Here is a 14,403-nt window from a genome sequence, read left to right on the forward strand (position 1 = left end):
CTGCCGATGCCGCCATGTTGTTATGATGCCACATTGGTGCTTAGATGTGTGACCCCAGTGGGATGGGGCCCCAGACAGTGACCCCCGTATATTGCGGGGGAGGGGGGGGGAGGAGAGTGCTGTTCCCGTAGCCACTACTCTTGCTCTGTCTCTCTCTGTTCTTACCCCACTGTCTCCCCCACAGCCCTACGCCGAGACCGAGTGCATCAAACACATCTGTGTGGAGGGGCAACTGATCCAAGTGAACAAGTCGCAGAACTGCCCCTACACTGCCACCCAGCCGGGCTGCGGCCTCCTGGGATTCGCCGTACGGATCAACGGCGACAAGTGCTGCCCCAAGTGGGAGTGTGCATGTAGGTGCCTTACTGCCCAAAGTGGGAGTGCGCATGTAGGTGCCCCCTTACTGCCCCAAGTGGGAGTGCGCATGTAGGTGCCCCCTTACTGCCCCAAGTGGGAGTGCGCATGTAGGTGCCCCCTTACTGCCCCAAGTGGGAGTGCGCATGTAGGTGCCCCCTTACTGCCCCAAGTGGGAGTGCGCATGTAGGTGCCTTACTGCCCCAAGTGGGAGTGCGCATGTAGGTGCCCCCTTACTGCCCCAAGTGGGAGTGCGCATGTAGGTGCCCCCTTACTGCCCCAAGTGGGAGTGCGCATGTAGGTGCCTTACTGCCCCGGGCAACTCTACTCAATGGCTACTGGCAGCCCACAGGGTACTTGGCTTTGTCTGCAGGGTCAGGGTAATAATATCTGCCCTCACATGGGGTAATAACATCTATACGTGGGTGCCAGTGTATATAGTTAGACATGGGTGCCAGTGTATATAGTTAGATGTGGGTGCCAGTGTATATAATTATGTGGGTGCCAGTGTGTACGATTATGTGGGTGCCAGTGTATATAGTAGATGTGGGTGCCAGTGTGTATAATTATGTGGGTGCCAGTGTGTATAATTATGTGGGTGCCAGTGTATATAATTATGTGGGTGCCAGTGTATATAATTATGTGGGTGCCAGTGTATATAATTATGTGGGTGCCAGTGTATATAATTATGTGGGTGCCAGTGTGTATGATTATGTGGGTGCCAGTGTATATGATTACGTGGGTTCCAGTGTGTATAATTATGTGGGTGCCAGTGTGTATGATTATGTGGGTGCCAGTGTGTATAATTATGTGGGTGCCAGTGTGTATGATTATGTGGGTGCCAGTGTGTATGATTATGTGGGTGCCAGTGTATATAGTAGATGTGGGTGCCAGTGTGTATAATTATGTGGGTGCCAGTGTGTATGATTATGTGGGTGCCAGTGTATATAATTATGTGGGTGCCAGTGTGTATGATTATGTGGGTGCCAGTGTATATAGTAGATGTGGGTGCCAGTGTGTATAATTATGTGGGTGCCAGTGTGTATGATTATGTGGGTGCCATTGTGTATAATTATGTGGGTGCCAGTGTGTATGATTATGTGGGTGCCAGTGTATATAATTATGTGGGTGCCAGTGTATATAATTATGTGGGTGCCAGTGTATATAGTAGATGTGGGTGCCAGTGTGTATAATTATGTGGGTGCCAGTGTATATAATTATGTGGGTGCCAGTGTATATAGTAGATGTGGGTGCCAGTGTGTATAATTATGTGGGTGCCAGTGTATATAGTAGATGTGGGTGCCAGTGTGTATAATTATGTGGGTGCCAGTGTGTATGATTATGTGGGTTCCAGTGTGTATGATTATGTGGGTGCCAGTGTATATAATTATGTGGGTGCCAGTGTGTATAATTATGTGGGTGCCAGTGTGTATAATTATGTGGGTGCCAGTGTGTATGATTATGTGAGTGCCAGTGTATATAATTATGTGGGTGCCAGTGTATATAATTATGTGGGTGCCAGTGTATATAATTATGTGGGTGCCAGTGTGTATAATTATGTGGGTGCCAGTGTGTATAATTATGTGGGTGCCAGTGTGTATAATTATGTGGGTGCCAGTGTGTATGATTATGTGGGTGCCAGTGTGTATGATTATGTGGGTGCCAGTGTATATAGTAGATGTGGGTTCCAGTGTGTATAATTATGTGGGTGCCAGTGTATATAATTATGTGGGTGCCAGTGTATATAATTATGTGGGTGCCAGTGTATATAATTATGTGGGTGCCAGTGTGTATAATTATGTGGGTGCCAGTGTGTATAATTATGTGGGTGCCAGTGTATATAATTATGTGGGTGCCAGTGTGTATAATTATGTGGGTGCCAGTGTGTATAATTATGTGGGTGCCAGTGTGTATAATTATGTGGGTGCCAGTGTGTATAATTATGTGGGTGCCAGTGTATATAATTATGTGGGTGCCAGTGTATATAATTATGTGGGTGCCAGTGTGTATGATTATGTGGGTGCCAGTGTGTATGATTATGTGGGTGCCAGTGTATATAATTATGTGGGTGCCAGTGTGTATAATTATGTGGGTGCCAGTGTGTATAATTATGTGGGTGCCAGTGTGTATAATTATGTGGGTGCCAGTGTGTATGATTATGTGGGTGCCAGTGTATATAATTATGTGGGTGCCAGTGTATATAATTATGTGGGTGCCAGTGTGTATAATTATGTGGGTGCCAGTGTGTATAATTATGTGGGTGCCAGTGTGTATGATTATGTGGGTGCCAGTGTATATAATTATGTGGGTGCCAGTGTGTATGATTATGTGGGTGCCAGTGTATATAATTATGTGGGTGCCAGTGTATATAATTATGTGGGTGCCAGTGTATATAGTAGATGTGGGTGCCAGTGTATATATTTATGTGGGTGCCAGTGTATATAATTATGTGGGTGCCAGTGTATATAATTATGTGGGTGCCAGTGTGTATGATTATGTGGGTGCCAGTGTATATATTTATGTGGGTGCCAGTGTATATAATTATGTGGGTTCCAGTGTGTATGATTATGTGGGTGCCAGTGTGTATGATTATATGGGTGCCAGTGTATATAATTATGTGGGTGCCAGTGTATATAATTATGTGGGTGCCAGTGTGTATAATTATGTGGGTGCCAGTGTGTATGATTATGTGGGTGCCAGTGTATATAATTATATGGGTGCCAGTGTATATAATTATGTGGGTGCCAGTGTGTATAATTATGTGGGTGCCAGTGTGTATAATTATGTGGGTTCCAGTGTGTATGATTATGTGGGTGCCAGTGTATATAATTATGTGGGTGCCAGTGTATATAATTATGTGGGTGCCAGTGTGTATGATTATGTGGGTGCCAGTGTGTATAATTATGTGGGTGCCAGTGTATATAATTATGTGGGTGCCAGTGTGTATAATTATGTGGGTGCCAGTGTATATAATTATGTGGGTGCCAGTGTATATAATTATGTGGGTGCCAGTGTATATAATTATGTGGGTGCCAGTGTATATAATTATGTGGGTGCCAGTGTGTATGATTATGTGGGTGCAAGTGTGTTTAATTATGTGGGTGCCAGTGTGTATGATTATGTGGGTGCCAGTGTATATAGTTAGACGTGGGTGCCAGTGTGTATGATTATGTGGGTGCCAGTGTGTATGATTATGTGGGTGCAAGTGTGTTTAATTATGTGGGTGCCAGTGTATATAATTATGTGGGTGCCAGTGTATATAATTATGTGGGTGCCAGTGTGTATAATTATGTGGGTGCCAGTGTGTATGATTATGTGGGTGCCAGTGTATATAATTATGTGGGTGCCAGTGTGTATGATTATGTGGGTGCCAGTGTGTATAATTATGTGGGTGCCAGTGTATATAATTATGTGGGTGCCAGTGTGTATAATTATGTGGGTGCCAGTGTATATAATTATGTGGGTGCCAGTGTATATAATTATGTGGGTGCCAGTGTATATAATTATGTGGGTGCCAGTGTGTATAATTATGTGGGTGCCAGTGTATATAATTATGTGGGTGCCAGTGTATATAATTATGTGGGTGCCAGTGTGTATAATTATGTGGGTGCCAGTGTATATAGTTAGACGTGGGTGCCAGTGTGTATAGTTAGACGTGGGTGCCAGTGTGTATGATTATGTGGGTGCCAGTGTATATAGTTAGACGTGGGTGCCAGTGTGTATGATTATGTGGGTGCAGTAGGTCTCACCCTCACTGGGTGCTGATTATCCCACCAGGTCGCTGCTCCATCTTCTCGGACCTGAGCTTGGTCACATTCGATGGCGGTTCTGTGGCTCTGTACAAAGAAGCCTCCTACATCCTGAGTCTGACAGAGGACGAGTCCATAACCGTTCAGGTCTCCCGATGTGCCGGCAGGGTAATGTATCCCCGTTCCCTGGTACCGTACGGGATTTGGGCTGGGCCTGTAAAGCTCCATTGGGTCCACTAGTTCCATGTTGGGTTAAAGGTCCATTTTCTGTGCTTCTCCCCAGGCCGGCACTGAGGGGGTTACCCTGTGTCTGTCAGCACTGGAGCTTTCCCACTTATCCAATCAGATTGTCATTGATCGGCTGAACAGGAAGGTAAGAACTACAGCTCTCTGCGTGCGTCCAATGTGCCCTACGCCCCCTTCTTCTCACCCATCGCCTGACTGACCCCCAAGTGTTGGGTGGGACAAGGTTCTGGGTACCCAACACTTGGGGGTCAGTCAGGTGATGGGTGGGACAAGGTTCTGGGTACCCAACACTTGGGGGTCAGTCAGGTGATGGGTGGGACAAGGTTCTGGGTACCCGACACTGGGGGGTCAGTCAGGTGATGGGTGGAACAAGGTTCTGGGTACCCGACACTGGGGGGTCAGTCAGGTGATGGGTGGAACAAGGTTCCGGGTACCCGACACTGGGGGGTCAGTCAGGTGATGGGTGGAACAAGGTTCCGGGTACCCGACACTGGGGGGTCAGTCAGGTGATGGGTGGGACAAGGTTCTGGGTACCCATCACCTGACTGACCCCCCAGTGTCGGGTACCCGGAACCTTGTCCCACTCAGCACCCTATACCCCCATTCAGTTGGTCCCATAGAGGCTCTCAGCCTTGGGTTAGGCTCAGGGACGGGGATTATGGTTGGTGCCCCACATACACACACTGGGACTTATAGGCTTTCAGCTCCCCTACGGAGTCTGGGTTGGACCAATTCCCTACTTTACTTCCAGCCCAACATGAGTCGCTTGGCTAATGAATGTTCTTATTATTGTGGAACATATATCTATATTGGCATTACTGGCCCTTTAAGAGAGCGGGGGATAAAGGCACGCCTGTTAGTGGCAAGGGCACGTGCACGTCCCTGGGGGGGGGGGGCAGAATGCCAGGAATGGACAGGCCAGGGGTGGGGGCCTTCAGCTAATAATGAACATATTCTTCTGGCAGCTGGACGGCGCGGCTTCACCATTCGTAATGCCCAATTGTTCTTTTCATCCTGACGAGCTGACAACTCGCACTACTGTGTTGCACCAAACAGCAATTAGCTCCCCTATAATCCTTATACATTCCAGTGGGGGGTTCCCTGCCAAGTCCTGCCCCGGCTCCCCAATCCTTGCATTGCTTTCACCTGTTCCAGAACCTTCAGCCAGATTGGCACTGTCTCCCTATGGGGCATTGCACCCTTTACCCCCCCCATAGAGGAACTGAAGGGGCAATAAATAAGCAGGAAAGCCCCAGTGTCATAGCCGTATGATTTGTGCCTGCAGATGGCCAGACACCGCTCAGCCGGCCCATTTGGCTATCAATAACCAGCATTGTCTGTACCCCTATAAATCATATTACATGTAAATATGCACACTCAGCACTAATGGGAATATCCATGTAACGTACATGGGCCTGTCTCTCCCCACAGCCCCGCGGGTTTGTTATAGTCAGCCCCCAGGCTCACCCACGGGTGGTACTAGTTACTCTGGGTCCAAAGAACCAGAACAGCAAGATAGCAGCTCCCAGTAGGTATCAGAATAGCACTCAATAGTAAGAAATCCAAGTCCGGCTTGGGACTCCTCCAGTTACATGGGAGTAGGAGAAACAATAGGTTAGCTGAAAGCAGTTCTAATGTGTAGCGCTGGCTGAAAGCTCAGACTCAGGCACACTTTACTGCTGCGCTGCAAGTTGGAGTGATACCCCCCCTCCCCTCACCCCCAGCAGCCGATCAGCAGAACAATGGGAAGGGAGCAAGATAGCAGCTCCCAGTAGGTATCAGAATAGCACTCAATAGTAAGAAATCCAAGTCCGGCTTGGGACTCCTCCAGTTATATGGGAATAGGAGAAACAATAGGTTATACATATTGCCCTTTGACTGGAGGTACAATATCTCAAGGGCCCCCAAGTTCTGCCCCTTTAGCCGACTGATGGGATGGGACAGGGTGACCCACATTGGGCTGAACACATTGCCCAGCGCTTCGCACAGTAATATTATAGCAAATCCGTAACCAAACAGAATGAGCCAGTAGTGCTGAAGCGCCGTGCTCACAAGAGCTTACAGTCTACAGGGAAGGGGGAGGGCTGGCATATAAATTGATTCTTACTGGTTTGTTGACTTAATCCCAGTGAGTCTCTAGAAAGCAGGGACGTAGCCAAGTGCTGCCACGCCCCCACGCAAAGAATCTTGGGAGGGGCCCAGCATGCAGTGCCCACTGCCTTCCCAAGGGGGCGCCAACATGCTCTCAGAAGAGGCAGAAGTACCTATAAACAAGCCCCCCCTCTCCCCCAGACCCCTACACCCGCAGGGTCTGCTTTCTCTATAACTATGCCTCTGGTTGAAGCTCCCGCCCACTTGCCCCCTGCCCTATGTAGTAGCCCCCTATTTGTTACCCTACATGCCTCCTGAAATAAACTTTTTAACCCTTTAGGTGGCCGTGAACTCCAGGTACGCCTGGCCGATGGTTAGAAAATACGGCTATAAAATCGTGGATACGGGACACATGTATCTGATCGACACTCCCGGAAACGTCAAGATTCAGTGGTTTCACAGCAGCGGTTTGATGATCGTCGAGTCCAACTCCACCAATAAGCTTCCATCTATGGGTCTGTGCGGTAAGTGCCCGTCGCCCCGTGTCTGTGTGGGGGCAGATTTATTTGTGTTACTGTAACTGAAATATTCCTGCAATAAAGCAAAACGGCACCAACGGCCCAACCCCACGACCTTTCCCGTAAATCGGTGCAGCAGCAAACGGTGACGGTTTTGATAGGAAACATTAGCCGGCAGTTTATATTTAGGCTGGCATTTAGTGTGCGGGAACCTTTCCCCCAGCAATGGAACGTTCCAACTATCCCAGTTCCGCAGGCCAAGCAGCGCTGAGTTTATCCCTCAGGATTTCACCCAAATTAGCAAGTGACTGTGTCGGTGTCGGAATGTCGCTGAATCACCTCCGCTCCTTCTGGATTCACTAAAGATCAGACACGTAGAAAGGAAAGTGAGATCCGGAGAGAGCTATGTAGGAGGCCCGTTTGGCTCCACGTCGGCCGGGGATCCAGTAACCAGATTTCTGGGGCTCATCTTTCCTTGTGACGTGCGCTTGTGTTTGTTTGGTGCCGGCTGCTTTCTGCCCCGGGGCGGGGCATTCTCTACTGAGCTGGGGCACATTCCAGGCAAGGTGTAACAGAAACACTGACTACTTGTACAGTTCTGATACTCCCATACGAAATACCGTGTTCCTTGTAACAGAACATGTAGAGTAATGAAGAACCCTTCATACAGTATAGGGCTCATTTACTAACAAAATGGCACCACATGCAGAGAGCGGCGCTAGGGGGCCCAGTTCTGCCCTGTCCTGGCCAAAGGGCTCAGCAATGGACTGTGCCTAACGTGGGCTACACACGGGCTACACCGGCTACTGAAACAGAAAACAGAGGCCTGTGTCTGCTTGCACAATGCCCCACGCAGGAGAGACAGTGCAAAAAAGTGCCCGATTGTGACCTTTTTTTTGCACTATAAAACACTGTGGGGGAAATTGTAATGAGCCCTTTTATCTGAAGGGCTGAACATTGTAGCATTAGTATTCAGAAAGTCTGAACATTGTAGCATTGACATTCAGAGGGGCTGAACATTGTAGCATTAACATTCAGAGGGGCTGAACATTGTAGCATTGACATTCAGAGGGGCTGAACATTGTAGCATTGACATTCAGAGGGGCTGAACATTGTAGCATTAGTGTTCGGAGGGGCTGAATATTGTAGCATTACTATTCAGAGGGGCTGAACATTGTAGCATTAGTATTGAGAGGGGCTGAACATTGTAGCATTAGTATTGAGAGGGGCTGAACATTGTAGCATTAGTATTGAGAGGGGCTGAACATTGTAGCATTAGTATTGAGAGGGGCTGAATATTGTAGCATTACTATTCAGAGGGGCTGAACATTGTAGCATTAGTATTGAGAGGGGCTGAACATTGTAGCATTAGTATTGAGAGGGGCTGAACATTGTAGCATTAGAATTCAGAGGGGCTGAACATTGTAGCATTAGTATTCAGAGGGGCTGAACATTGTAGCATTAGTATTGAGAGGGGCTGAACATTGTAGCATTAGAATTCAGAGGGGCTGAACATTGTAGCATTAGTATTCAGAGGGGCTGAACATTGTAGCATTGACATTCAGAGGGGCTGAACATTGTAGCATTAGTATTCAGAGGGGCTGAACATTGTAGCATTAGTATTCAGAGGGACTGAACATTGCAGCATTAGTGTTTGGAGGGGCTGAATATTGTAGCATTAGTATTGAGAGGGGCTGAACATTGTAGCATTAGTATTGAGAGGGGCTAAACTTTGTAGCATTAGAATTCAGAGGGGCTGAACATTGTAGCATTAGTATTGAGAGGGGCTGAACATTGTAGCATTGACATTCAGAGGGGCTGAATATTGTAGCATTACTATTCAGAGGGGCTGAACATTGTAGCATTAGTGTTCGGAGGGGCTGAATATTGTAGCATTAGTATTCAGAGGAGCTGAACATTGTAGCATTAGTGTTCGGAGGGGCTGAATATTGAAGTATTAGTATTCAGAGGGGCTGAACATTGTAGCATTAGTATTGAGAGGGGCTGAACATTGTAGCATTAGAATTCAGAGGGGCTGAACATTGTAGCATTAGTATTGAGAGGGGCTGAACATTGTAGCATTAGTATTGAGAGGGGCTGAACATTGTAGCATTAGTATTAGGAGGTGCTGAACATAGTAGCATTAGTATTGAGAGGGGCTGAACATTGTAGCATTAGTATTGAGAGGGGCTGAACATTGTAGCATTAATATTGAGAGGGGCTGAATATTGTAGCATTAGTATTGACAGGGGCTGAACATTGTAGCATTAGTATTGAGAGGGGCTGAATATTGTAGCATTAGTATTGATAGGGGCTGAACATTGTAGCCCCTACAATTGTAGCATTAGTATTGAGAGGGGCTGAACATTGTAGCATTAGTATTGAGAGGGGCTGAATATTGTAGCATTAGTATTGACAGGGGCTGAACATTGTAGCATTAGTATTGAGAGGGGCTGAACATTGTAGCATTAGTATTGAGAGGGGCTGAACATAGTAGCATTAGTATTGACAGGGGCTGAACATTGTAGCATTAGTATAGATAGGGGCTGAACATTGTAGCATTAGTATTGAGAGGGGCTGAACATTGTAGCATTAGTATAGATAGGGGCTGAACATTGTAGCATTAGTATAGATAGGGGCTGAACATTGTAGCATTAGTATTGACAGGGGCTGAACATTGTAGCATTAGTATTGAGAGGGGCTGAACATTGTAGCATTAGTATTGAGAGGGGCTGAACATAGTAGCATTAGTATTGACAGGGGCTGAACATTGTAGCATTAGTATAGATAGGGGCTGAACATTGTAGCATTAGTATTGAGAGGGGCTGAACATTGTAGCATTAGTATTGAGAGGGGCTGAACATTGTAGCATTAGTATTGACAGAGGCTGAACATTGTAGCATTAGTATTGAGAGGGGCTGAACATTGTAGCATTAGTATTCAGAGGGGCTGAACATTGTAGCATTAGTATTGAGAGGGGCTGAACATTGTAGCATTAGTATTAAGAGGGGCTGAACATTGTAGCATTAGTATTGAGAGGGGCTGAACATTGTAGCATTAGTATTGACAGAGGCTGAACATTGTAGCATTAGTATTGAGAGGGGCTGAACATTGTAGCATTAGTATTCAGAGGGGCTGAACATTGTAGCATTAGTATTGAGAGGGGCTGAACATTGTAGCATTAGGATTGAGAGGGGCTGAACATTGTAGCATTAGTATTAAGAGGGGCTGAACATTGTAGCATTAGTATTGAGAGGGGCTGAACATTGTAGCATTAGTATTGAGAGGGGCTGAACATTGTAGCATTAGTATTGAGAGGGGCTGAACATTGTAGCATTAGTATTCAGACAGGTATAGAATGTGTTCCATAGGGTGCAGTGGCACAAACAATCCACAGTTCTATGAGAATAGAAGCCCCTTGGGTCCCTGCATACGGCTGCCCCACACTTCTGCCCCCCACCCCGCACTCTTCTATCAATACAATGTAATTTCTACTTCCTACCCCCCCAACCCCCCTCAACCAGGGGTAAATAAAATGCACTTATTGTGGGATTATATCTCCTCTGAGCAAATGCCAGGCCCAGTGCCCACTGGCGGCTCGGTGATTACGTTCTCATTAGTCATTAACCATTGTGTGCCCGCAGGTCTGTGCGATGGCAACTCCACAAATGATCTCATTTTGCCCAACGGCCGAGTCCTGAGCAAAACAGAAGACTCCGTGGAGTTCCTGGACAGCTGGATGGTGCCCTACACTGTAAAGTATGTGGGCAGGGAACGGCACCAAGATGCCAACTGTACCACCCTGGACTGTGCCGAGTGCATGGAAATGATTCAGAACCAGACGTTCAGCAGCTGCCACCCTTACGTACGTACCAGGCTTGTACATCGGGGCATCGGTGGGCACCGCGTTACTGCACTGGGGCACAGACGGGCAACTCAGGGGCAGGGGATTCAGTTGGGCACATTGGTGGGTGCCACACTGACTAGAGACTGGCACACTAATGATATATGGGGGGCTTGGGGAGCACTACAGGCTCCATGTAATGCCAACGTGATGGCACAGGAGGGGGGTGCCCAATGAGCCTGTCCTGCTATAGAATATAACCAGTCCCTTTGCACCCCTATTTCTCTCCCAGGTGTCCCCCGAGACTTTCTGTGATTTGTGGGTGCAGGACCTGGAATTCATTGGAGACCCCTGCAAAGCCCTGACTGCCTACGTCTCTATGTGCCACAAATTCAATGTCTGTATCCAGTGGAGAAGCCCCAATTATTGCTGTGAGTACTGTGTGCCCCCCCATGATACCCCCACATACTCTCATATACCCCATGTAGGGTTTCATACCCAATAGTTAATACTCCCACCTACCCAGAGCTGTTACTCTCATATACCCAATAGCTAATACTCCCACCCACCCAGAGCTGTTACTCTCATATACCCAATAGCTAATACTCCCACCCACCCAGAGCTGTTACTCTCATATACCCAATAGTTAATACTCCCACCTACCCAGAGCTGTTACTCTCATATACCCAATAGCTAATACTCCCACCCACCCAGAGCTGTTACTCTCATATACCCAATAGCTAATACTCCCACCCACCCAGAGCTGTTACTCTCATATACCCAATAGCTAATACTCCCACCCACCCAGAGCTGTTACTCTCATATACCCAATAGCTAATACTCCCACCTACCCAGAGCTGTTACTCTCATATACCCAATAGCTAATACTCCCACCCACCCAGAGCTGTTACTCTCATATACCCAATAGCTAATACTCCCACCCACCCAGAGCTGTTACTCTCATATACCCAATAGTTAATACTCCCACCCCCCCAGAGCTGTTACTCTCATATACCCAATAGCTAATACTCCCACCCACCCAGAGCTGTTACTCTCATATACCCAATAACTAATACTCCCACCCACCCAGAGCTGTTACTCTCATATACCCAATAACTAATACTCCCACCCACCTAGAGCTGTTACTCTCATATACCCAATAGCTAATACTCCCACCCACCCAGAGCTGTTACTCTCATATACCCAATAGCTAATACTCCCACCCACCCAGAGCTGTTACTCTCATATACCCAATAGCTAATACTCCCACCCACCCAGAGCTGTTACTCTCATATACCCAATAACTAATACTCCCACCCACCCAGAGCTGTTACTCACATATACCCAATAGCTAATACTCCCACCTACCCAGAGTTGTTACTCTCATATACCCAATAGCTAATACTCCCACCCACCCAGAGCTGTTACTCTCATATACCCAATAGCTAATACTCCCACCCACCCAGAGCTGTTACTCTCATATACCCAATAGCTAATACTCCCACCCACCCAGAGCTGTTACTTTCATATACCCAATAGCTAATACTCCCACCTACCCAGAGCTGTTACTCTCATATACCCAATAACTAATACTCCCACCCACCCAGAGCTGTTACTCTCATATACCCAATAGCTAATACTCCCACCTACCCAGAGCTGTTACTCTCATATACCCAATAACTAATACTCCCACTCACCCAGAGCTGTTACTCTCATATACCCAATAGCTAATACTCCCACCTACTCAGAGCTGTTACTCTCATATACCCAATAACTAATACTCCCACCCACCCAGAGCTGTTACTCTCATATACCCAATAGCTAATACTCCCACCCACCCAGAGTTGTTACTCTCATATACCCAATAGCTAATACTCCCACCCACCCAGAGTTGTTACTCTCATATACCCAATAGCTAATACTCCCACCCACCCTGAGCTGTTACTCTCATGGCATAACTTCAATAACACTTTGTCCTGCTTTCAGCTTTCCAGTGCCCAGAATCCCTTCAGTACCAGCCCTGTTTGCCTGTGTGTGACATTCCCCGGACCTGCCAGAATAATGAGATTGATGTGAGTGACACTGAATCCTGTGCCGGCCTGACGGAGGGCTGTGTGTGTCCAAAGGGCTCGGTTCTGCACCGCTCATACTCAACTTTGTGTGTCTCAGAGAAACAGTGCGGTAAGTTCAATGGAACTCATAATCCTAGGACCCATGTACCTATATGTATGATGCAGGAAAACACATGTATCTGTTATTATTCTCGCTTACCTCCTTGCAGATATATAGAAGTATAACCCAAGGAAAGCCATGTATTCTATATAACCCAGCGAAATCCATGTACCTATTAATATAACCCAGTAAAATATATATACCACTCAATATAACTTTAGAGAAACCCACATGTTTATCAGTACAAACCCGTGTAACTATCAGTTTAATCCATGGAAACCCATGTATCTATCAGTATAATCCACAGAAACCCATGTATCTATAAGTATAACCCACGGAAACCCATGTATTTATCAGTATAACCACGGAAACCCATGTATCTATCAGCATAACCCGCAGAAACCCATGTGTCTGTCAGTAAGTATAACCACGGAAACCCATGTATCTATCAGTATAACCCACAGAAACCCATGTATCTGTCAATATAACCCACAGAATCCCATGTATCTATCAGCATAACCCACAGAAACCCATGTATCTATCAGTATAACCCACAGAAATCCATGTATCTATCAGTATAACCAACAGAAATCCATGTATCTATCAGGATAACCAACAGAAATCCATGTATCTGTCAGTAAAAGCCACGTAAACCCATGTATCTATCAGTATAACCCACAGAAACCCATGTATCTATCAGTATAACCAACAGAAATCCATGTATCTATCAGTATAACCAACAGAAATCCATGTATTTATCAGTATAACCCACAGAAACCCATCTATCTATCAGTAAAACCCACAGAAACCAATGTATCTATCAGTATAAACTATGGAAACCCAAGAATCTATCAGTAAAAGCCATGGAAACCCATGTATCTGTCAGTAAAAGCCAAAGAAACCCATGTACCTGTCGGTAAAAGCCACGGAAACCCATGTATCTGTTAGTAAAAGCCTCAGAAACCCATGTATCTATCAGTAAAAGCCACGGAAACCCATGTATCTGTTAGTAAAAGCCACGGAAACCCATGTATCTATCAGTAAAAGCCACGGAAACCCATGTATCTGTCAGTAAAAGCCAAAGAAACCCATGTACCTGTCGGTAAAAGCCACGAAACCCATGTATCTGTTAGTAAAAGCCTCAGAAACCCATGTATCTATCAGTAAAAGCCACGGAAACCCATGTATCTGTTAGTAAAAGCCACGGAAACCCATGTATCTATCAGTAAAAGCCACGGAAACCCATGTATCTGTCAGTAAAACCCAAAGAAACCCATGTACCTGTCGGTAAAAGCCACGGAAACCCATGTATCTGTTAGTAAAAGCCACGGAAACCCATGTATCTATCAGTAAAAGCCACGGAAACCCATGTATCTGTCAGTAAAACCCAAAGAAACCCATGTACCTGTCGGTAAAAGCCACGGAAACC

The 14,403-nt window shown here is 46.5% G+C and overlaps 1 protein-coding gene across 1 annotated transcript in view; it reads left to right on the top strand.

Moving 5' to 3' along the window:
• The window catches only part of otog (otogelin), a 108,153-nt gene that overhangs the window by 63,204 nt on the left and 30,546 nt on the right, over positions 1 to 14,403 (top strand). Inside the window, exons 33-39 of the mRNA XM_031900650.1 lie at positions 185 to 353; positions 4,132 to 4,271; positions 4,387 to 4,476; positions 6,781 to 6,964; positions 10,603 to 10,823; positions 11,095 to 11,233; positions 12,789 to 12,983. Coding sequence (XP_031756510.1) covers positions 185 to 353; positions 4,132 to 4,271; positions 4,387 to 4,476; positions 6,781 to 6,964; positions 10,603 to 10,823; positions 11,095 to 11,233; positions 12,789 to 12,983 — 1,138 coding nt within the window. The remainder of the gene's footprint in view (positions 1 to 184; positions 354 to 4,131; positions 4,272 to 4,386; positions 4,477 to 6,780; positions 6,965 to 10,602; positions 10,824 to 11,094; positions 11,234 to 12,788; positions 12,984 to 14,403) is intronic.

This window comes from Xenopus tropicalis, chromosome 4 (genome assembly GCF_000004195.4).
Source record: "Xenopus tropicalis strain Nigerian chromosome 4, UCB_Xtro_10.0, whole genome shotgun sequence".
NCBI lineage: Eukaryota > Metazoa > Chordata > Amphibia > Anura > Pipidae > Xenopus > Xenopus tropicalis.